Here is a 25,177-nt window from a genome sequence, read left to right as displayed (position 1 = left end):
TGAGATCTTTAGGGGAGCCATATAATAGTGCAGAGCACTGTAACATAAAATATTAATTATCATCATGTACTTCAAGTGGAATTTCAGTCTCATTTCTGTAAGCTGTTAGTTGTTTAAGGAATGAGCGTAATTTGTTTTCCTTCAAGGTACTGTGAAATGTAAACATGCAGATAGTATAATACTTCCTTCTTTTGCAGAAACGCTAAAAGACCTCATTTTTTGTATCTGGAGATCCCATCAGATCCCACAACTGGAGATCCCATCAGATCCCACAAAGCCAACAGGGATAACCTGAATCTAGAACACATTGCTGTTGCAGTAAGCTGGCCTGGAGATAAGGAAGACAGGAGTGCATATACACCATAGAGGTGGTTGTCATAGCTTGCCAGTGACAGTCCTCTGCTGCTGCAGGCAGCGTCTGTTGTGTGAGATAAAAGCTACTGGTTTTGACAGCGTTTGGCCCTCATAACTGCTGTGCCACTCTGAAAAAAAGCATGGAAGTTAATTGCAAAGACTGGAATAATTTCAGCTCAAACCAACTCCTTTTGTCTGTCAGCATTTATTTAGCCTTTTCTGTGAGGGCATGGAAGGGGATCTATATTTCTCCCCCCTGGTAACTTGGCTTATGTATCAGTTTTGCGCCACTGTGCCAGTGGTGTCTGTATTAATAATCTCATTACGTTTTAGCGTTCTTGCTGTAAGCGGGCAGAACTCAAGGTATGTCATTAAATCAATGTCTGACCCCAGCTATGCTGACATACTGAGCCAAAAGCTGTCTGCTTTTCTCTTCGTGTTCTTGTTATTGTATGGGGTCATCATTTCTTTGTTTATTTGCCCTCAGAGAAGTCTTCTGCCTATTAGCACTTCCCTCCTTCCCTCCTTCGCAGGAAGGAGACCAAAGGAAAGCTGTCTGTTTTCAGGGGAGGTAGGGCATATGGTAGAGCATCTCCTTCGTAGCAGTCCTCAGAAGGCTTGGAGGATATCTGAAGTGCTTAGCCTTAGGCTGCATTGGCTGTCTTCTTCCCTTTTAACTCTCAGCAGGATCTGGAGAAGCAAAGGAACTTGTAGCCCCATTTTGATTCATGTTATGGAGAGTGCAAGGCTTTAAGTAAATTTCCACAAACTTCTATCAACACAGGGCTGGAGAGCAGAGGGAGAAAGAACAGCAAAACTGGAAAGCTTTAGTATTGAGGACAGGAGAGAAGAGGAAGTGCAGCAAAATTACAGTGGACTCATGCAAAGGAATGTTGAGGGCTGTTGGGGATAGGACCTTTGATAGGTGAGAACTAACTGTAGAGAATTAGATGTTTTGTGAGGGACCAGGTGTATTTTTTTGAACAATATACCAGGGAAATGGAGAATTAATTTATGTGAGACACTTCCAAAATTCATTGGGTCTCTCAGTAGGTAAGCAGAGAGAGCAGATTCATCTTTTTGAGAACACTATGTGAATAAGAGTTTTCAATGAGTGAATTTATTTTGCAGTCTTTATGTGTTTATTGATGGAATTTGTATTTTGGAAGCTAGATTCAGAGATTTGTTCTGGATTTTTCTGAAGAGAGTAAGGCAATTGAAGGTGGGGGGTGGAGAGAGAATTAATTAATGGGAGAAATACAGAAAGAGTGGAAGAAAGCCTTGCAAATGTAAATTAAATGTAAGCTTCAGTGTGCAACAGGAGATTGCTTTATACTGGAGGGTAACTGACAGGTGCAATTTGGGTGAAATTGCAAGAAACACAGCCTCATATAATGTTTTTAATGTTACTTTTTATTTAATGGGGGTTTTTTAGATTTTATGTTATTTTTGTTATTTAATGGGTTTTTTTAGAAAGGACTTGTAAAGATTTGGGCTTTTTTTTGAAAAAGACTAAGGTAACATAATTTATAAATAGTGTAAACTAAGCTATACCTCTAGATGTGCATAATAGACACTCCTGCTCATTACGTGGTTTTCTTTCCTCCCCGCCACTAAGAGTCTCAATTTGTGATGCTGATAAAGGCAGTGTTGTTTCAGAGGGACAGGCACATACTGGCTTTGGCCTGATGTGAACACGCGTGTCTGTATATGTACATGCATATGCATACATACACACAGCACAGATGAGAAAATTGGTATTTTCTCCATCCACGTTTTGAAGAAATGTTCTTGTGTATGTGTGCTGTTTTAAAAGGTAATAAGACAAGAAGAAATACTATAGGAAAAGATCATTGAAGGACTTGGAGAACAACAGGGAAGTATACTAAAGTGATTAAATACTAAACTTATTATTATTTTTAGGCCCTACAGAAACTCCTAAGATTTTTTTTCTTTTTTTTCTGTATGCTAAATACTAATCTAATCTTATTTCCTCTTTAGCACTTGCTGTAACCTTGAGACACTAGTTAAGAACAGGTACTCTGCATTTATTTGCTAATATTCTGGAGTTTAAAAGTTGTTTTGATCACCCCCTTTGTTTATGCACTAGAAATGGGATGTGTTCAAATTTTCAGCCCCTGCAGAAAAAAAGCAGAACTTTTAAATGTTGCTGCTCACTAATTATTTTGACGCCTTGACAGTTTACCAGCCTGTAATTACTAACTTTTCCTATTACTCTGAACTGAAATAGCTGTAACGTGTTCACTCTATTTACCAGGGATGAATCACCTGATGCCTGTCAGACTTCTACAGCAAAGGAGAAACTTCCGCTAAAAACTCTGCAAAGTGCAGCAGTAACATCTTGAGGGTTTATTTTATTGTTTTCAGGGTGCTGGGTGCACTGCACTGGTGGTAGCTGTGGTGGCAAGGAAGTTAGAACTTACCAAAGCTGAAAAACATGTGCATAATTTCATGATGGACACCCAGCTAACTAAAAGAGTAAGTCACACTTTATATTTGCAACTGAAAAGGAAATGTGTGTTAATTTATTTCTGTATTTGTTTTAAATAGTCTCTTGCTCTGATCTACTGAACATTTTCCACGGGTGTGATTTTGCAAGGAGAAGGAGTCGAATGCCTTGAGCTTTTCTCTGAATTGAGGCAACCATGAATTCTCAACAGATTTGGAGGATTGGAATATTCTTCTATGAGGGGCCCTTACAGCTGGAAGATAATTGATATAACCAACAGCTAAATGCTGTGAAACTAAAGACTATTATATTAAACTACAAAAACTTTCATGCAGCACGTGAGAAGAACATATGACATTTTTGTACCTAAATTGTTGAAATGCCTGTTATACACAAGAATTTAAAGCTATGAAGGACATTCTTAAGAAAAAGACTTTCATAGTTTCTGAGTGAGACAGGTTTTTTAATTGCTTTGTGTACTCAACACGAGGATCACTTAGTGGCACACAGTACTGAAGTGCCTTGGAAGATCTATGTAGATAATATTTTTAGAAGAGATTATTTCAAAACCTTTTTATAAATCATTGGAATTCATAAAATGTATTTTTTAAAAGTCCATATGAAATATAATTTAAATTGTAATAACATCTTGGAAAATGAAATAATGCAGCAAACAAGGCAATAAAAATCCTTTATTGAAATAAACAGGTCAGTGTTGAGGGAACAAGCAAATGAGTAGGAGCTACACAATCCTCTCAACTTCTTCACTCTTCGATATTGAGAAGAGCCAGTATGGGGGGGAAGGTCCTTACACAGGACCTCAGCAGAGCCTGTCCTTGCTGACACGAGGAGAGGGATGTTGATGCCTGAGCTGGAAGCCATGGTTCTGCTCCAGAAGGAAGGAGGTTGGCTGCCTCGGTACAGCTCTGCGCAGTGGTGTGCTGCCACAGGTCCTCTGCTGTGGAAAGCCATGTCACGTCTCTATGCGCTGGTGTCCAGGACACATCAGTACACCGCTATGGTTGTGCTGGCTCCCTCGTCTCTGTGCTGGTCACCACTAACAGGTTGTACCTCCCCTAAGCAGTCAGAGTGGGGAAAGACTAAGGATGAGTGGGAAGGCAGTTCTTATAAAGCTATAAAAGGTGACTTGAGATGTCTATCTAAGCTTGTATATCTACACTCCTATTATAGTCAGTTAAGGTCTTGTTGATAGTAGACCGTAGACAACAATTTGTTCCTTCCTAACACAGGCACTTTTCTAGTTTAATCTGACAGCTGAGCTCAGAATGTCTTTCAGGATCGAAAAAAGTTTTGTAAACATTGGCCAGGTTTTGAGTCTAGTGTACATTTGTGTCTTTTAAAGGTTACTTTATTTAGTTATCCTTCATCTAAATCTAAATATCAGTCTAATACTGTATCCAAGTGCTGCTTTGGTAGGTTCAAAGCCATGAAACTCAAATCACATGAAGAGCAAACAAGCAAACAAATCTGAGATGCATGTTAGGTCACAAATTAGTTACACAGATACTAGAGAGGTTTCCCACAGCTTGATGATAGCCATACCTTGCGGAAATGCAAGCACTGGGTAGAGATTGTGTGGAGGTCTCTAAAATGCGATTGTGCTTCCACTGAAGTCAGAACCAACGTTCTCCAACAATTCTACAGGTACAAGGTGGGGACCGCTTTCTGGGAAGAGCTACTGCATGACATTCCTGCGATGCCTTTACCTAGACATTGACTTAGCTCCGACACTACAGTGACTGGCATGATATAAAGTCAGAGAGAGAGAAAATAAAGACGAATAATAAGGACAGTTTTCCTTTGCAAGTAACCTAGTTGTTCTGTCATTAATCAACCTTGCATTGAAATTCTTTGTCAGTTGTTTTCAAGCATTCTTGAAAATTTTAGAGGGCCTAAGAAGGAACTGTAGGTACTCTAACCTTTAACAATGTAGGGAAAACCTCATTTCAAAAAAAAAATTCAAAGCAGTTACGAAATAGAACACAGGCCACATTAATTGACAATTTTTTTTTTATCTTCTCAGAGAACGGTAAAAAATAAACAAGAATAAAAATTCAAAGAAAAATGAAAGTATGTTCGAACAGCTCTGGAAATTTAAAGTCTGTTAAATGGCTAAGAGAAGAGGTACCAATCATCAAACAAGAATGAAAGAAATGTTATGATCCTATTAAATACATATAATTAATTATCATACAGATAATGCACTGGTGTTTCCTAACTGTAATTTATATTGCCATAAACACCAAATGGTGCTAACTGTTTAAAGAGGGACAAATTATTCCCCAATGCAAAGAGAGCTGGTCCCAGTGTCACATTTATAAGTAACACAGAAATTGCTCAGCAGTCCCCTTGGTCCATTTATTGCTTTCTGCCCTCAGTGCCGCAGGTTCCTGATGTACCCAATTCCCACAGTTACGCAAGGCTGTTAAGTGCTTCAGCAAGAGTTTATACCAGAAAAGAGAAAACATGGCACAATGGTACTTTTGTCAGCCTGGTGTTTTTCTTTCATTAAACAGGTGAAAAATGCAGCGGCCAATGTACTCAGGGAAACATGGTTAATTTATAAAAACACAAAGCTGGTTAAAAAGATAGACCATGCGAAAGTAAGGAAACATCAACGCAAATTCTTGCAAGCTATTCATCAGTAAGTACTATTTTGCTGTGGTTTTCCTCTCCAGGTGTTTTCTCTCTCTTAGTTTCCCTCTCCCGCATAGTTACTCTTAGTCCCTGTGTTGCATCCTGCCCTCTCCCTTGTCCCCCCACCTCCCCTGCTTCATAGAACATTGCTCTGGAGGTTGATTTTTCTCTAAGGCAAAGCTGTAGTTTTACTCTGTTACCTGTTTGTGGAAAAATAAAGAAGTGTACTGGCTGTGTATGTCCAGTATGGGGTAAATAAAACTTTTTTTGTCTTTTTTTTTAGAAGTTTCCCACACTTCTTGAATTATGTAAGACTATTCTTGTCTTTTGCCACTGAGACTGTCCTTTGTTGTTACAGGTAGTAAGTTACAAGCTACAACAGACAGAAGAAAATGAAAAAGTTTCATTTGTAGTAGTTGTTTTAATAAATTAATTTATACATTTTTATATAATTTGTATAAGCATTAATAGATTTATTTTAATACTTTAAATTAATTAAATAAAATAATTATGTGATATAAGAGAGCCTATGAGTATGTATGTAGTGTTTAATGAAAAGAATATGCATCAAGTGTGATTGTACAGGCCAACAGCCATTGGTTGCCTCTCTCTACCACATATTCTCAGTGCATAAAATTGAATGTTGGTTTTGACCCCTGGCATCCATCCTAGAAAATGAGAGTATATGCCAACAGTCTGTGTGTGACCTTTGAGCACCTCTAGCGTGATTGAGATGGGTTCTTCCCATCTACTGAAACCTTAAGGAATTGAAAACAAGCCAGATAACTGTAACCAGTGTTAGGATTAAGTTGAATTACAGTACTGCCAGACAATAAGTATTTATCTAAAATTCATAATACATATTTGCCATAAAGTACATCAAAACCAGCAGAGTTGCACAATGATTCAGTTACCCTTCTTTAGACTACATGGAGAAAAAAAGAGACTTCTGTTCCCAGGAACCACAAATTCTTCTTGAAGAATAGTCAGGACCCATGCCACTATTTGTCTGCTATATTCGATGTCCCCATCCAGCCTGAGGCAGCTGTTTGTGCAGTCTATGAAATTAGTTCCCACGAGATGCTGGGGAGATGTAGATAAACTGAGTAAGTTTAATTTCAAACTGATGTCTTGATAGCTTTTGAGTGTGGGTCTGTGTCTGATCCAACCTGTGGGAGATGCAAGGGAAGCATCCATCATGAAAAAAGAAACCTATGTGTCATCTTGAAGGAAAAATGGGAAGGAAAGGTCAGGTTATCATGTTTCCTATTAATAAATCTAGGCTAACAGTCATTGTTTCTCTGTTTCATAGCAATGTTTTAAAGCAATGGGCAGCTAAGTTTAAGATATGAAGTAGTCTATAAACCTTTATCACTATATTGTATTTAGCAAAATTGCAGGATTAAATGTTACTGTGATATTGCAGAAATACTTGAAGGAATATAAAGATGACAAAAGTTAAGGCATTTTTATGTGATTATATGAAGTATGTTTTCCCAGTTTGGTCATCCTGCTTAGATTAAAACATTGGGAGGCAGAGAGGAGTGGCAGGGGTTCTGGGATAGAGGATGGCACGTCCTGTGCATCCTTTGCTGGACTTGAATCCTTGATTGCAAAGGTTATTCCTTAATATTTTAACTTTGCTATTTATTTTGTGTGTCTGTGTGTGTTTGTGTGCGTGCACATGTTCAGAGAAGAATCTAAAAAGCACAGCAGGCTCGATCTGCAGCTTTATATATCAGTCAAGACCAGAAGAGCTTCACGGGATAGGAAGTGTTACTCTGCACCTGCCTTAAAAATTCACTAATGAGCAGGGGTGAAGAAGGTGGCAGCAGTAATTTTTTCCTAGCTGTGCCAGCCAAAATTTGAACAGCTATGTTAATAATGCATTTCCCTCTGTTCTTTAGCACTTTGCATCCCATTCCCAAAACTTTTGTGTGTAATAAAAAGAAGAAAAGAAAAAAAAAGGATAATTTTCTCAATATGCTGAAGAATGTGCCATGGGTGAAAACATTGCTCTAGCAGTTTGCTTTCTCCTGGCTGTAGTGGAGTAGATGAGTGCAAATGATTTTCTTCTCCCTTTACATCTTCGAACTTTACTCAAGTGACTCATGGTAGTATACAGCTCATTTCTATCCTTCTGGATTCTTAGGTTTTTATTGTTTCCCCTCCTTTCACCTTTCCAACTATTTCACTAAAGACCGAAATAAAAAGAGTGAAGTTTCAGGGACAGTTTCATACAAGAAGCCAGAGCAGATCATGGTAGCACTCTCAAACTCACGGTCACAGCTCTAAACTGCCTTCAGCTGGTCTGGGTCTTTTTTGTTTCTCATGCACACCAAGTAAGATGAAGGTGAAATCATCACTCTGAATGATACTATTAAAAGGCCTTTTGTGTATTGTATGAATAAGAAAATCTACAGATAATAGTTAATGGAAAGGTTTGCAGCTATTACAGGTTTCTTCATCATGAATGCGAGTTAGACTCCACCTCAAAGAAGTAGCAATTCCCTAGGACTTTCCACTTGCTGAATCGAGCCCACTGTGCTCATTTGGTTGTTTTAGTATATTTTACAGTTTCTTTTCTTTTGTTTTGTCTTTTTATTTCAACAAAATGAAAATAGAGCTCGGAAGTAAGTTGTATAAGCTGTTCCTTTCTAAATTTGCAGAATTTACCACTGTCTGCATGCAATAAATAGTCTTTATTTGTGAACTTCAGTGGTCTGATTGCTGCCATGGAAACACGATCCAGAATCATGATCTTTTGCTGTGATAAGTGAAGTTCATAAAATCAAGATGTTTCATATTTTCTCTTAATGAATTTAGGAATGAAAGTCTGACAGCTTTTGTTAAATCTGGCTGCTGCAGCTAAAGACTTGCCATTACCTAGAGATACATTTTTACAGTCTGTGATAGGTATTGGGTTGATTAACATGGGGCATTATCATGTTGATGTCACTGGTACTTGTGTTGCTACAATAACAATGGATTTCTTGAAATTTTAAAATTCAAATACTAACTGGCAAACAGATGAGTCAGTGAATCTTCAGAAAAGCAGAAAACACATATTCTGCAAATTACTTGAGAGTTGCGCACCAAAACACTAGGGTTATCATTCCTCAGTCAAATTATTTCATGCTTACCTTTGAGTAATTATTCTGTTCTGAGACTGTAATGATATAGCTCCATACCTGGGAGACACCTCCATACTTTTTACTTCAGAATAGCTGCAGCTCATAGCCCCTGAAAGCACCATTCTTGCAGTCCGCATTTATGTTGTGGTTTGAAGGAAGTCTCTAGGGGAAGAAGAGCATATGACGCTCCAGTAACAAGCCACCAGCATGTCATTTTTATGTGAACAATTGATTTCTACCTTAACAGAGTTAATTCCATGTGTGTTAAAAGCTATTTCACTCTTCACAATTTACTTTCTCATGGTGTTTAGACTAGATACAAAAGGAAATGCTTGGTATCTAAAGGCAGGAACAAAAACTTCCTGATTTTGGAATATCTTCAAGAAGACTTTCTTTAAACTAGTTTTCTAAGTAACACCATCCCTGAAAAACAGGCAGTGTATGCATTCGCAATCCACCTGCCACAAAATGCTGCCAAACTTATTTTCATTTGACTGCTAACCAAATGGTTGGTTTGGTTGGCCCTACATGCTAGTAGGCTGCATGGCATCTCATCACACATAGCTTAAAACTGATATGTTGGTTTTGAAAAATGCTATTTCCTGCTTAGAACAGCCACAGGAAAAGTCATTGGAATTCCAAGTATTCCTCTGTTGGGAAATGTTGAACAAATAACTTGCACTTAAGGGAGAAATCGCTTGTTTGTGAACATTGCATCTACAAACCACCCCTTTAGTAGTTAACCTGAAAAACATGGGCTTTGTTTCAGGGAACATGTAAGAAGGGTCATGTATATATCTTTCAAAGAATGCACATAACTAATAATGATGCAGACAGATAGGCTTGAAAGAGAAAAACATACCCTTGTTGCTGCTTCATAGTTTTTCAATGTTGTAATTTAAATCATGCATTGAAAAGGAATGTCTAATGTAAGTTTAAAATGTAATCATATTTAGATTCACGATTATGTAAGAAAATCAAATGTATTGGCAAGTAAGTTGGTTATTTAGCTGCTGGTCAGATGGAAGTTCTATTTAAAATAATGAGAAACTCACTTATCACTGTATTTCCATCAGGTTCAAACACCTGCTAACCCAGTCCATTTCCGACAGAACAGGGCTAATACCTGTATCTAGTCATGTAGGCATGGGAAGATTCTTGATTGATACAACATTAATGACAAAAATCAGTTGTTCTATGTTTCTTCCTATATCTACTTGTCACGATACTGAGGCTTTGAGGAATGTTTTGGCTTTCTTTCATATAGCCTGGATAAATTGTTACCTCCCTTTTTGAATTCAACTTTGACCACGGCAAGTGGTATTCTCAAGGACATCACATTTCCTTGCTCTTTCTTTATTGCGGTGTTGAAGAAGCATGCTTCTCATTGTAGCAGGCACATAACCAATTCTGACTTTACACAAAGTACTCAAGGCATTGTCCATGCAGTATTTGCTCTTATAAGTTTTGTGCATGCTTTTTAGAAATGCTAAGATGACACATACACCAAAAAAATCTGACTTAAAATTGCACTTTTTAGATTAAGAAGTGTAAAAATGGAACAAAGGAAACTGAACGATCAAGCCAACACTTTGGTGGACCTGGCAAAGGTTAGTAGAAAATTACTGTTACTTTTAACATGCATCCTTTCAAAATGAAGAGTTTGTAAGTGAAGTTGTTATGCATTATACATGCAAATATTGTTAACGAGTTTGTTATTTGTAGAAAATGAAAAGATGTGTGTGTTTTGTGGTAAAACCTACTAAATAAACCATCTTGTTTATGGCTCTGGCCAGAGTTTGAATGCACTGTATTTTGGGGGTTTGTTTGGTGGGGTTTTTTTGTACAACTGAAGAATTCAGAGGCTGATTCTGAGAGCTCCTGAAGTGACTGCAGTGGTGTTGGTAAATGCTGAACTGCGAGTGGGCTGTAGTAGTGTAGTGCTGCATAGTGAAGAGATTTCCCGTCCGGCGTCAGTGACTGTGCCATGAGGGACCATAGTACACAGGCTCTCATGCAGACTGGAATTAGAGGTTCTGGTTTTCTATTCCTGTTGTCTTATGTAGCAGTGACTTTGAACAAGTAGGTTTAGGTCTGCATTTGTTTAAATTTTTTAAATGAACAATAGCTGCCTACTTTGCCAGTACATAATAAGACTTTATGGATCTTTTTTAAGACAATTGAGATGAGGTAAGAGGCTGTTCAGTTGCAAACGGCTTGTCTGTTGTTGCTGGGATTTTTTATTAATATAAAAGAGTAACTAGAGAGTTAGAGGGCTGAGCTGATAGCATTCCAGGTTTCACATTAGACCTCAGTATATGACAGTTACTTTGATTAGCATTCTTACTACATTAGAGGCATTAATGGACTTTTCCTAAGGGTTTCTTGTACACCTCTTCATGTACCTAAAACCCCTCCTCAATTAAAAGTGTATCAAGGCAAAGATTAAATTATTCAGTGTTCATTCCCCTTTTGCTTTAAAGAACCACCTGACAACCACAGTTGCTGAAAATACATTTCAGTCTAATGCTCCTGGCAACTGGTAAGGACTTTTCAGATACTATTAAATGTAGACTGCTTTGCTATCAAGGGCTATGCTAGCATCTTGAAACAGTGGGCAGAGAAATGGGTTATCGACACTCATCTGATGCTGAAGTGCTTGACACTGCAGGCAGTCAGTCATTCAATTAATTTTCATTGCCTTTGGATAGTTTATAAACTTCAACCAGTTATTCTACTGATTTACATCCAGTTTTAATTTGTTTGTCTAATCTGAAGTCTCAGTCTATCAGAGGAAGAAATTGAGTCATTATTTGTAACCAGTTTCAAGTCGCAACGGAATAACACGTTTCGGATTACATTTTTACTGACCACTATGGCATTTTAAAGTACACCCTATATACTTGCTGTAGCCAAATACTGTTTTATGGAGGGCAGACAGACTGGGGAATGCAGAAGCAGAGAAGCACACAACTGAGCTTTTACTCTTTGCACTACATTTCAAAAACAATCCACCCAACTACTCTTAATACAGCCAGTTTAAGAAAACCTAGTCAGTTTAAGGAGAAAGCAAATGAACATTTGTGTTCTGCTTAGAAGAATGAAGGTATTTAAAACCAGAGGAAATACAGGGGAGTCAAGGCTGTCATGGCTTTGGAGGCTTTGGTCTGCTGGTGGCTTACACAACTGACTGTTCACAAAGTGCATTTCTAAGCACCTTGACTTCTAGAAGAGGTCTTGTCTTTTGTCTAATCCATTTAGACCTTGACAGCTAAGGTGCTACTCAAAATATATTACATTTCTGCTCAACAAATTTAGTAGAAAGTTTATTCTGAGTCTACAATGAAAACTAGTTCACAAGACTAGATATTGTTATAATATTCATATTCTTGGGGATTTTTGCGAAGCACAAAACCATTTACAAACCTTTGTAGAGTTATGCTGCTTGTTACAATATTTGTAAGATCTCTCTAAACCTTTGTTTACATCCTTCTACTTTCAGACTCAAAACATCATGTATGACATGATTTCTGACTTAAATGAAAGAAGCGAAGATTTTGAGAAGAGAATTGTCACTCTAGAAACTAAACTGGAAACGTTAATCGGTAGCATTCAAGCTCTCCCTGGACTGATTAGCCAGACAATCAGCCAGCAACAGAGGGATTTCCTTGAGGCTCAGATACAAAATTATGATAAGCATGTTGCCTACAGTGCTGAACGATCACGATCTTTGTCAAGAAGAAGGAGATCATCCTCCACAGCACCACCAACTTCATCAGAGAGTAGCTAGAAGAGAATAAGTTAACCACAAAATAAAAACTTTTTGCCATCATATGGTCAATATTTTAGCTTTTATTGTAAAGCCCTATCGTTCTAACCAGTGTTATCTGGGTTCTGATGTCAGAATCCTGGAAACCTGATCACATTTTAGGCCAAAATGGTGAAAAAGTTCTTTTTTTCCCCCTCCTCCTCTCAGATGCACAGTGAATGCACCTATTATTGCTACATTAGATTGTTCCTCCTGTAATTTCACTAACTTTTTATTCATGCACTTCAAACAAACTTTACTACTGCAGTATATAATATAATAAAAAGGTTAATTTCTGCACATAGTTGCTCGGTTACTTGGACTTAACTAAAAAAAAAAGCTCACAATCAAAAGGCCTAATTATAAACTTTTAGGAAACAAAATTGAAGCTTAATTATTTCTCACTATGAAAACTAATTCTCTAAACTTTGCTTGCAGTGGAGGGGGAAAAAAATCAATGTTCATCTAACAGTGTGCTGTATATGTATAGTCATTTTAAAAGGTCACTGACAGCTTCAATTTCTAAAGTGAATAATTAAAAATATAGTTTATCCTAGAAAACAAGTTATAAAGTATGATACGGGTTTTTTAAATCTTCTTGGGGCTTTTGTTTAACATGTGTTTGTATACACATACATAGATAACATATATACATATATACCTATGTATATAAAATTATTTATGCAGTGCCCATGGCAAAGATCTTTTAAACTGACTATTTGTAAAGCTACTGGCATGCCCAAAGCACAGGTAAAGTCCCGTTCATTTATTCAGAGTCTCAAAGTTATGCCAGGTAAGGATGTCCAGATGGAAGCATCACTTTCAAGCTGGAAGTCTCCCATTAATGATGATTGGGTTTTGAAAGTCTTGGGTTGCTACTCTTTCTCCAGTCCCTTTTTGGTGTTTCGTGTTTCTGGAGTGAATGACTGGCACACAGGGTTGTGGTGTACACAATTGTGTGATGGCAGCAGTGTTCTGTATATACTACGTTTGGGTATTCCCCATGATTTCTGCTATGCAGTCGAGCGTAGCAAGACACTTTTAGCAATATTTCCCAAAACTGTTGTAAAAAAACCTGCTGTAGATTACAATTATGGCAGTGGGGTATCTCTGGTACTTTCATGCACAAATAATGTCTCCTGCTTTCTTAAAAAAAAAACAAAAAAACCACAAAGCATAGTGTACACATTTGTGAAAAAGTTCTGGCTGACTTTTCTCCTGGTTTATATTCCAGAGTAGCAAAACTAAGTAAGCTTCAATGCTCAGCACACACAACTTGCATTCACAATTCCTAATTATAAACAGGAAATTATTTGACTTTATGAAATATCTTACAGTACTTGCTATTTATGAAACATACCAGTCACCCCCTCCAATTTCCAGACAAGGGTGAAACTTTAGCTAAGTTTAACAAGCTGACTGTTTTGGAGGAATACTAATATGTACTAAATACATATTGAAAGAAATGTCAATTGCTCCATGAGACACTGTGAGTTCTGATCAGTAGTGGCAGGCAGGGAAGATACTAGTCCTAGTATCTAATACTATGTAATACTAAAGTCAGGGATGAGCCATGCTGGACAAAACAGAAGAGCTGTTCTCCCCAGCACCCAAAATTCCCCAAACCAAAAACCAAATACATAATCTGAAAAACAGCAGACACTTCAGGTCTACTTAAAATAAAGCATCTGCCTTTTTTGGGGATACAAAATGTGTAACTGATTAATATCAGTTACATTTAGAGGCATTGCTTGTTTATGAAAAGGTCAGGAGTGTCTCTAACAATTTTCACCTCCTTGAGACAGGTGGTGAGTTTGCAGTATTTTTCCCCCTAGGTGAGCAGGAGAGTTGCATGCCTTTGGAGTGCCTTGTTTACAGACTGTGGTATTTTGTGACTGGAAATAATGAGCACTATGTATATGCGGTTCTGCTTTTGTTTTTGTGAATTTCATTTTGTAAGGAAAGCATGGATATTGTACAATGCTAATACTGTGCTGGTCCAGTCCTAAGCTAGACGAGATTTTGAGTGGTCATGAGGACACGCACTTTACATTATTTGCAGGATTAGAAGTAGTGATTAATAATATTGGAATTTAATAGTCAACTTTCAGAATTCTTTTTTTGAAGCTTTTTTTTTGTTCATTCTCCCATTTTTTGTGTTGAATTTAGAATATTTTTCTTATCATTGTGTGTGAAATACACTTGCTGTAGCATGAATACATTCCTTTTTGTCCCGTCAGCTTGAACAAGCACTTTCACGCTTTACAATACCTTTTTTTTTATTTGTAAGAGCCTTTTTTTAGCTCCACATTGAAAATCCTTGCCAGTCTGTCTGTTTGGATTAAGATCTGTCTGGTTTGAATTCTGATGTGAAAGAGCAACTGTCATCCTTAACCTCTCAATTTCTTGTATACAGTAGGACTCAGGAGCCTGAAACTGCTGAATTCTTGCAGCAGCTTTGTGCAAGCAGGGTTGTGAGCACTATCCCTGTCAGTAGGGTTCTGTCACAAGCTGGTAAATTCTTCTGAATTCCTTTCTTTGATTTTAAAGCAAACAACCAATAATGACACCATGGAATACTCCAGTTCAATTTCTTAATTCACTTTAAAGCTCACTACAAATATTTATCTGCATTTTTTGTAGTAATGATCCTTTTCTTCTAATACCTGGTTTTGAAAAGCAGTTAAGCACAACACATGAATCCAGTCGAAGACAAATACAAACTTCTATTCAGGAGAGCACAAAGCAACATGGCTTTGATTTTCTTACTCCTGATGCAAAATTCCTTTTAATCTTTCCTTGTTTGAGTTTTGTAGTACCACAAATTCCATTACTGATTTTTTATTTCCAAAACTTAAACTTCTTCACTGTTCTCAGCATATGTGCTCACCAAAAGGAAAAAGTAGCATTATAGCAAATCTCTGAAACTGCTTGTGTAGTTGAACGTAGATTTTTCTTTGAAAGATTGTTTACAAATGAAAAGGAATCTTTCTGATAGCATACAGTATAGTTCCCATGTTACAGTTTAAAAGCTTCATGTGCTTCTTGCTTTAGTCTCACTGATAGGAAAATTCAGCTTTCAGTTGCTATTGAATTTCTCCTTTTCACTGCATTCCAGACGCCGATTCTGTTTATCAGTTACTTTGGAGTCTTGTTGCTAATCCCTGCATTTTTAATGACATTTAGCAAAGATCCCCTGCCTGAAATGTAAGATCACAAATAGGCCTATTCACTATGCTTAAAACTAAGTACATTGATTTAAATAGTAATTTTTAGTTGCATTGAAGTTTTTGCAGGATCAGAATAATACATTCACAGATATTGTACTTGCAAACGCTCTAGCTCCGCAAATCATTATCTGCTGTAAGCCTGCAGATCTACCCAGACAGACTTCTGCAACTCAGCCTTTCTTTACCTCCTGCTGCTGCATAAGGATGGATCTGATATGGAAAGAGCTTCACTATCTGAAAGTTAAGCATCCGGCTTAGGAGCTCTAAATGCCTTTTGGAAATCCATACCTTTCCTTCTGAGCTATTTAAAAAACATGGCTCCCCAGACTGAGTCTGAATCACTGTCGTCATTACAAGTCAAAGATAAGTAATAGGCATACAGTTTTCCTGCCACTTAGTTTGTAAGACTCCTTCCATGTCAGATCATATGTGGACAGTCAAATTGATAGACTGCACACTTAAAAGCGTATCTAAGCATAAAAGAATAAATGGTTTAAATATGAATGTCTAATATTCAGAATAAAACCTATTACCCATATCAGTACTACAAATGGATATTGTCTGAAAGCTCTTTTCCCCTAACCGAAAGTAATGAAAAATTCTTAGTTTTATCTGTGGAAGAAAAATTTTCTGATTAGTAAGTCTGTTCTCTTGTGAGCTCTATCTACGGAAGGAAGATTTTCTGATTAGTATGTCTCTTCTCTTCATCTGCCAAATTTTTTTGTGGCTCATATTGTTTCTTTAAAAGGAAGTCCTTAAAGTCCTTTTGCCTTTTTGGTCCACGCCTCTCAAAATTATTAATTGGTGAGAAGCAGTCAAATAAAGAGGGGAAGGGAGGAAAGAGCTAACAGCGCTGTCTCACTTTCAGCAGCTTACCCCTGCATCAGCATGTTTTATGTGCTCTGATAGGAACTGTCACAAATTTCCTCCAACATCACTCCTGGCTACCTAGGTACAAGCCAGCTGTAGCCCAGGAAGAGCACTGCCCTATCAGTACAGTCCCGAGGTGGATCTTACCCACACTCAGAGCCAACCATTTATGATGTGGAACTTTATGTATGCATAATGAAACTAACCTACCTCTGTCAATCAGGGTTTATGTTTCTGATCCTATACCTGTTAGCACAGGTGCAGAGAAGACTGAGCTGTAACATCTGTTTGCCTTTCTTCTCCAAACCGTGTATCTATAAGGATCTTTGCCCCCTCCATGACTGAGAGAATAAAGAAAAAGAGATGCTTAGGAGACACTGTGGTCCGGTGTGCACACGTGTAGCTCTGACCCACCTGAGTGCCTCACCATCTGCATGTCAACCCTGGCCCAGAAACCACAAGTGTCACTCACTATAGAGTGAGTTTGCACAGCACTGAGCAAATAAGCCATGTCTCTCAGGAACATCCTGATGCACAGGATGATTGCAATAAACAGGAGAGTTCTGTTAATTTATGCAACTGCTCCAGACTTGTGGCTTAGTGTAGCACTGAGCCTAATGCAGACACTTGACTCCCCGCCAAGAATGGCTTGCAGCTGGGCAGTGCAACACAGAGATGGAGCAGGTGCAGCATAGTCTGGGCTAGGGTGTGTAGACATGCCTTGAGAAAGCTAAAATGGAGGCAGTTGCCAGAATTAGCATGACCATATTGCTGTATGTTAGACTTTATTATAGTGATACAGTTGAAGGTCCATAAGGTCAATAATTTTCAGGGTTTTATTTGAAGCAGATTCTGCTGCAGAGGACTGCAAAGCCTTTCTGCATAATGGAGGGTATGGAACACACCTGCAGTGCAAGAAAATCTCTGATCCACAAACACGAACATGTTGCAATCTAGTGTGGCAAGTGACCAAATCTGATGGAGAAGTGAAGCACAACATATTTTATGCTGACTTTCCTTGTACTCAGATTCACTTAAACCCATTAATATCTTCAAATATTTAGGACCGTCTAGACGATTTTCAGTTATACATGAAACAAGCAACAAGCTTTTAGTTAGAATAAAACATTCTAGTTTAATGTGATGCCTATTCTAACCTCTTGTTGCCTTCCAAACCTGCATTTCCAAGTATCTTGAGTCTAAAGAGGAGCCACATGTTCTGCAGTGTGGTGACAATAAAGCAGGTCTGTGAGTGGAAAAGCATCTGCAGTCCAGATAAATGGTCAAGCATCATGTGACACCAGGAATAATAATGAAGCTAAAACTTTCAAGTAGGTGAACTGACCAGCTACTAGCCTCAGAGCTTAGAAAAATTTTAAGTGAAGCCTCACTCCATGTGTGAAAGTCATGGGTACCAGTGAACTGTAAGAGACAGTGCAATTACATTTCCTGACAATGAACAGTAGGGACACACTATTACAGAGTATGAGGGTGGCTTATCACACAGAAATAAAAGAAGATATCTTTTATTAAAGAACTCCAAACTCTGTAACAGAAAGGAGAAAACCTGAAAGAGCTTGTGCTAGATTATTGTCTCAAAAGACAGGCATCTAGCCTCCAGAAAATTTGCGAGAGATGAGGTTTCAACCTCAGAAGCAGTTTTGCACACTCAGAATTGCCCTTAAAAAAAATTAAAAAAAATTACAATGTGCTGAGTAGCCCAAATCTGTGCAAAATGAGGTGTGGGAGTGCTCTGCCTCTCCAAAGTGACTGAGTCTAGATTCCTGTTGGAGAGGTTAGAAATGTCCAGTGTTCAGCACATGAACCTGACATGCGTGTAGGAGAACAAGAAATCTACCTTAAGACTCACTTCTAAACTTAACCTCCAGGTTCAAATAGTTGTGGCAAATTCATTAACATTGCAGTAATGATCAGAGCTCCAATATTTTATTTTCGCAAACATCACTTACAGCGCACATGCACATGCGCGCTTTGGTTAAAAGGTGTCTCAACAGTCTGTGCCACCCGCACTCTGTCCATCACTCCTGCCCACCTCAGCCCTTTGCTCTATGCGTTTTCCTCCAGCATCTGCTGAGCACTGGGGGCCATAGCTGCTGCTGTCAGCACCCCTGGAATGGAGCCACCAGTACTGATCTGGAAGGCAAGGTGGCCCCGAGGCACTTCAGAGGCCACTGGCCCAGTGCAGGTCACTGGAGAGAGCAGACAGCAAGACCAGCCTAAAGGCAGTCACAGCCCCTCATCAGGGCATGCAGCTGCTGTTCTCCCTACCACATCACTGCATTCTTCTATTTCTTAAATGGTCTTATGGACCAAAAAATGTTTTTCCTGTCACATCTCAGGTGTGATAAGATCTCGCTCATTTTGACAGGCTGTACTGCTGCTGTGAGGAAGGCACAAGGTCACTGCTCCACTGTGAGCAGCTCTCCATGGTGGAGATGGAAACAGGCAGCACTCCACCAGCACCAGCTACCAAGAGCCAAGGGGAACAAACCTCAGGAAGATGTTCTGTCTGGGCATTGAGATTCAGGAGCTTAGCTTCTAAGTGGTTAAAGTCTACTTCCAAAAAAAATGAGGGGGGGGGGGGGGGGGGGGAATGGTGCAAGGAGAGATGTCAGTTAGCCTTTCTTGATGTCTGCGTTGGCTGGAATTCAGTCTCACTTGTGCTGTGTGACAGTGTGACAAAAGACCTGCAGATTCACTCCTGAGCGTGCTAGTTCAGAAAACAGTCCCAAGGCTGAAATGTGCTAGCAAGACACCTAGCTTCGTTAACTCCCTTTGAAACAGAGCCTTCAGTCCATTTGGCTGGTAACAGTTGATCATACACATTGCATTATCTGTGGTTTCAACACGCTTCGAAAGTGCCTCCTGCTGCTAGTCCTCAGGACCCTCTGAGGAGTGTATTGACTTCAAGCAGCGCAGCTGGAACCACTGCTGGGCCATTTCCACAGGCATGCTGGGAAGTGTCTATGCCCACTGAATTCACCTGGTCAGCAGGTGCTGTAGCACCTTTTACTGGCTGCTCAGCACATCACCTGTGATTAGGTCTGGAGAGAAGAAGCTTTCCCATAATTTCCCAAGGTACTTCGGAAGATAATGCAGGAATAGCTGGAAGGGTTTCTGTTCTTTGAGGCTCTTTAGTTACAATCTACATACAGAGGAAGCTAATCAGGGACCAAAAGTGCAGCGGTAGGAAATTAGGCCATACTTATTTCAGTTATCAAGTGCATGAAAAGAAACATAAAAATGGTACATAAGAAATAGACTGCTTTTCCAGAACTCCCGTATTCAGGGTTGCATTTCCAGCCTTGCTACCCTGTTTTCTTCAGCCTGTAAAATGTATTTAGTGGTCCAGCTATATTTATTTGCAATTTGAAGCAACTGCTGTAATACCGCAGTTGACATATGTGCATTTCCGGAATTACAGACACTCTTTTCAGCAGAAGGGAAACAGAATAGAGATGGGTAAGTAGCAGGTAAGGTTTCCAAATAAGTGTTGCAACAAATTTCAGAGAGGTAGAAATGGGACAGAGAAAGGGTTTGATCTCCAGCTGGCACAGCCTGCAGCCTCTGTTGGTGGTCAATGAATAGTTCTGAATTGTGCTTTGGAGGCCGTGTCCACATCTGCCATGGAGAAGATAATGGGTGATCTCTACAGACAACGTAGACATGGTCTAGTGCCTGGTGGCAGCACAAAAGCATCTGTAGCCCATATGAACGTCTACTTCCCCTGCCAGCTTTCTGCTCAAAGATGTCCAAAGGCAGCATACAATATTCAAACAGGACTAGCCACAAAACAAAACAAAACAAAAAACCCCCAGGCAGCTAGACTGCTACCACAGAAAATACTTGCTTTTAACTGTTTAACATTTGCTTTCTTTTTCTTCTGCATTAAAAAGATTAAAAAGGAAGAAATGTGAAGAACAGTATTGGTTTTATTCGGTCGAAACAGCTTGTTTCCATGACATTTATACATTAAGCTTTTTCTAAATGACAAGCAGATTGGCAAAGTCTCCCTCCTTTTTATTTTAAAAGTTGTCTTCCCCCGCCCCCCCCTTTCATCTTTGGTTAATGGATATTAAAAAGACATTGTCAGGTGCCGAGGCCTTTTGTAATCTTCTAAATTGGGGGAAAAAATGTCTCTTACGTGTGTATGAAATAGCCAGACATTAGCTGGTGGCACTTGTTTGCACGATTCAGGGTATGAAGTTCCACTTGCGCTGACTGACACTGCTCTGCAAGGGGCTGCAGCATAGCACACCTCACACCACTTCACAAGATGTTTCACAATTGTTTGAACAGTTCTGGCTCAGTTCAGCTGAGTGCATGATAAATTGGCTGTGCACCAAGGCTAGGTGCAAGGCAAGTGCGCAAAGGAGCCCAGCAGAGGATATGGCAATTTCTGTTTTGTGAATGAAGAAGCACTGTCCTACCGCTCTGCTTAGTTCACTTAAATAGACCCACAAGCTTCCCTGAAGCTGCATGTGTATTATTGCTCCAAGCAATCTGCAAGATGACTGTGAGAAAATCTTGATGGCAAATAAATTAATTTCTGTTGCAAGACCTGACATTTCCGCTAGATAACTTTCCCATGGAAGGGAAGTCACTGAGAAAAACAAAGTTATCTATCCAAAGTGATGTATAGGAAATAGCACTCCTTTCCCTGAGACTTGATTTCTAACCGCTCAGGGATGGATGTACATCACCCAGACCTGTAAATATTCTTGGAGTTCGGTGCTTCTGAAAAAAAAAAAAAAAAAAAAAAAAGATTTCCTTTGCTTTTATTTCTTTTTTTTTTAATTTTTTTTAGGAAAATCATTTAAGTTAATCCAAAGGCAGAGTAGAAATGACACTCATAGGCAAAAAAATATTTTTCATTTCTGCAAAGTGCATTTTCTGAACCACAGATTTCAGCTGTCTAATTTTCTGTACATGCTCAGATGACTTAAATGTAACGATACTTATTAGAGCAAGAATTGGCACTCAGATTTCTTCTTCTGCTCCTTCCCAGGTGCATGCTGTGATGACTATCCATCAGCTTCATTCTCCCTGTGACAGGATATTCTCCCCTAGAAAGCTGGAAGGATGGGCTCAGATTACCATAGCAAGTACAAAGTACTTATTTTCTTTTTCTTGTCGTGTTGGCTGGGAGGAAGCCCTGGCTTTGCTCCTTCCTCTTTGGAATCAGAGGCAATCTGAAGTTTTACATCAGGCAACACTGTGCAAGTGTAATATGAAAAATAATGAAGCTGTTTCTGGTATGATTTGGAAGCAAAACAGACAGGTAGCAGCTCAATGATGCAAATGCCAGAAACACTCTGAGAACTAATGCTGTGGTTAAATGCCTTTTGTGAAGTTAGCCCTAGGCTTTTTCTATTCCCAACTCGGTTTTGTGAGGAAGATTTTAAAAAAATGGACCAAAAAAACCCCACCAACCTACAGCATTTTTAAAAACCAAAGCAGAAAGATAATTCTCATCATAAGTTCTTCTAAAACAGAATGAATGAAGACTTTTTTATTTTTTTTTTATTTTTTTCCCAGAAATAAATGATTCTGCACTTTGGAGACTAATCCCATAGGGAGCCAGCAGTGACGACAGGCAGATTCACAGGTTGCCCTATCAAATTCAGTGCTTTTGCTTTCTAATAGCTGCATTACCCTGTTAGCATTCAGAAACACTTATAGCACCTCCAGCGCAGTAGGTTACCAATACTTTTGGCTTTATGAGGAAAATAGGAGCCAACACCCAGTTAGATTGCTGTTTACCTGTCCAAGCACTATATTTGAGCACAGCAATATTGCGCAAATGAACGCTAACAAATGTAACTCACCAGCCAGGCGATCATCGGAGCAGAAACTTCTGCCTGGCTGGCGTTTGTATGACGCTTGGACACACAATGCTGCTCCCTAACTGTAGCTGGCAGTACCTGGCCAGCCTGCTGCCCTGCCTGCTTGCGCTTCCTATAGCATTCTTGCAGCCTTGAGAGGCACCAGGCATGTCCTATCTTAGAATCAGGCTCATCAGCCATTTTTCTATTACAGTCTTAGATAATGAGTGAAGATTGTGTTAACACAAGCAGACGCCTAAACTCCAGATTTCTGTACTGTAATCATAAACTTTTTTTATGAAACACTCCCACAGTAAAGAAATACAGGTATTTATATGAATCAGCAAGGAGAATGTGCCATGCGGTACATTTTGCTGCTTTAGGAAAACAGATTATATTAAAAGGTCCCAGAGCTGCTTAAAATTCTACTAAAGAGTGTTGACTTTAATAATAAAGGATATGTTTATATTTTTATTGAATGTTGTTCCATATATGGCAATAAGTGAACGGGAAGACAATGTTAAAAGTTTTTTACTATTCTATTGATGCCACGTGGGCCAAACCTAGCAAGCTGGTTAAAGTAAGACCATATGCTATTTGAGTCATGGTTATAGAAAAGCTTAGTCTGATCAAGGTTAAAATTGCTTAGACATGAAAATGTACAGAGCAGTACAGCAACTGAGTTATTAAACTCAGAGATTAAGGGCATTAATTACCATTTTAGTGCTGATTTCTTATAGAAGGATTTGAGTACCTGTTGTCCTATAAGTGTTTTCTCTTCAGCTATGATTTAAGAGAGCAGCTGAATGTAACAAGAGAAAGCTTAACTCCAAGAGTTGAGTGATACACCCAATTAAGGAGAAGTACTTCCTGGAAAATGTCTACATTCTTTCCCCTCACCCCAATTCCCCTCACTCCAATTCACCTGCTCATCTTAGTGTATCACGACATTTTAATTCTAACCATCTTTCCTAGGTAACCCCCAGAACAAGCTGACCCACTACATCTTTTTACGATGACTTAGTTCTCCCTGTTATATTCCAAGATGCTTTGGATGCCAAATCCAGGTCTGAGTATTCCACTAGACAGCTTGACTATCTTGGGAGGAGGTATGTGAAATACAAGTTGAGCAGCACCCAAACTCTTTTGAAAGCCCTGGTTATAAAATATTATTTAAAATATTTTTTAAATCTTATTTCCCCTTAGTTAAATGGGATCTCTCTAAATTCCTAGAGTATAACATAGAGGCATAATATAGGAATTTCTGTAGTAGACACACAAACAATAGTGCTAGAATACTTGGTTATGCATTAAATGAAAGGGGAAAGCTAAACCAGCAGTGTTATTGCTGATATTTTTCACTTAAAACATTGCAAGAATTTAATGCTTTGTAAAATGCTCTAAGTGATTTCTTTTACAAGAGGTTCAATGGTTTCAGAGGTAATTTGTAACATGCAACAATTTGGGTGTTAACAAGTCACTGAAAAACAATCACATCAGGTTTTGCTGATGAAATATTTATGCAGCATCCCTGTTTTCAACTATGCTAGACTATAAAAGAAGTACATGGGATAAATTGACATGTTCAAGGGCTTTTCCCTTCTTTCAGTTTTGCATTATTTCAGTATTCCTTGAATTACTGACAAGAGATGAGTGCTGTGGTTTGAAGAAAAAAGCCCATGCTGCGTTTTAAGGTTTCTTTTAAAACATGGGTGCTCTTTTCAAACCTTATGCAAAAAATGGCTGTTGCTTCATTGTTGATGACCTGCTTTCCTTTGGACTTCCACACACTTTTCGTTTGTCTTTTCTTTAATGACAAACACACAGAAGTCTAGCATGGGTACCTGTGGCACACCAACTGACCTGGAGTCATGTTTTTGTTACTCAACACCTCACTCCTCCTCCCAGGCAACAAAGTTCAAAATTCATTGGACTACAGAAAATTTACATTCATCTAACTTCAGCCAGTTCCTATCAGTTCTATAACAAAGACAACCAGAGGAAAAATATCCATTATGCTAATAACAGGGAATGGATAGGGAAAAAAAAAAAAACAAACCCATAGAAGTATTTTGGAAACACAGTCAGTCTAGATTAATGATGGCCTTTTAAACAGGTTTCAACAGGCTTTAGACAAAGCCTTTAGTGGTTTAATAGGATCAGAAAGAATAAATACTACATCTCACCTCTTGGTCAGATGCTGAGACCCAGTGCTGTTCTACCCGTAGCAGCTTCAGCCTTTCAACTCTGAATATATTTTCTAGGTTCTGTGAAATAGTCTGTTCAATTCTTAATGAACAACAGCATCTGCTCTCAGTTCTGCTGGGAGTTCTGTTCACACAACTATTGTCAGCGCTCTACAACTGAAGTCCTCCTTCGCTCCTCTTTCGAAGGGACTCTCTTGTTTCCACAAGTTGTAAAGGGTTAACTTTAGCAGCAGCTGCCACTTGCTAGTTAGAAATCCTCCCGATGGATTCTCAACTGGTTGTAACTAACTTCTGAGGAAGCGAGATAATGCCAGGAGAAAACTAGAACATCAAATAACTGGCACCCTATATAACTGTGGTTAATTGTGAGCTTTATCATATTACAGGCAAAGAGAATGTAACCATTCCCTGACACTAGTGGAGAGAAAACAAGTTAAAATTAATGGAGTATGGCGCACCCAAACCTCAATTTTTATATAATTTTATATATACACACACACACACACACACAGTCATATATAAATCAGTCAAGAATTAATATGTCAAGGAATAAATAATTCTAATTTAAGATTTAACTTTCTCAGGCACCTGTAATTGACG

At 38.8% G+C, this 25,177-nt stretch overlaps 1 protein-coding gene across 1 annotated transcript in view; it reads left to right on the top strand.

Annotated features, from left to right (window-relative positions):
* Positions 1-13,540, top strand: part of KCNN2 (potassium calcium-activated channel subfamily N member 2) — a 78,693-nt gene extending 65,153 nt beyond the window's left edge. The window contains exons 6-9 of the mRNA XM_056325459.1: positions 2,743-2,853; positions 5,362-5,489; positions 10,157-10,226; positions 12,119-13,540. Of these exons, the coding sequence (XP_056181434.1) occupies positions 2,743-2,853; positions 5,362-5,489; positions 10,157-10,226; positions 12,119-12,406 (597 nt within the window). The 3' untranslated portion in view covers positions 12,407-13,540. The remainder of the gene's footprint in view (positions 1-2,742; positions 2,854-5,361; positions 5,490-10,156; positions 10,227-12,118) is intronic.
* The last annotated feature ends 11,637 nt before the right edge of the window (positions 13,541-25,177 follow it).

The sequence above is a fragment of the Falco biarmicus genome, chromosome Z, assembly GCF_023638135.1.
Source record: "Falco biarmicus isolate bFalBia1 chromosome Z, bFalBia1.pri, whole genome shotgun sequence".
Taxonomy (NCBI): Eukaryota; Metazoa; Chordata; class Aves; order Falconiformes; family Falconidae; genus Falco; species Falco biarmicus.
Note: the sequence above shows the minus strand (reverse complement) of the source record. Positions and strands in the feature narration are given on the sequence as shown.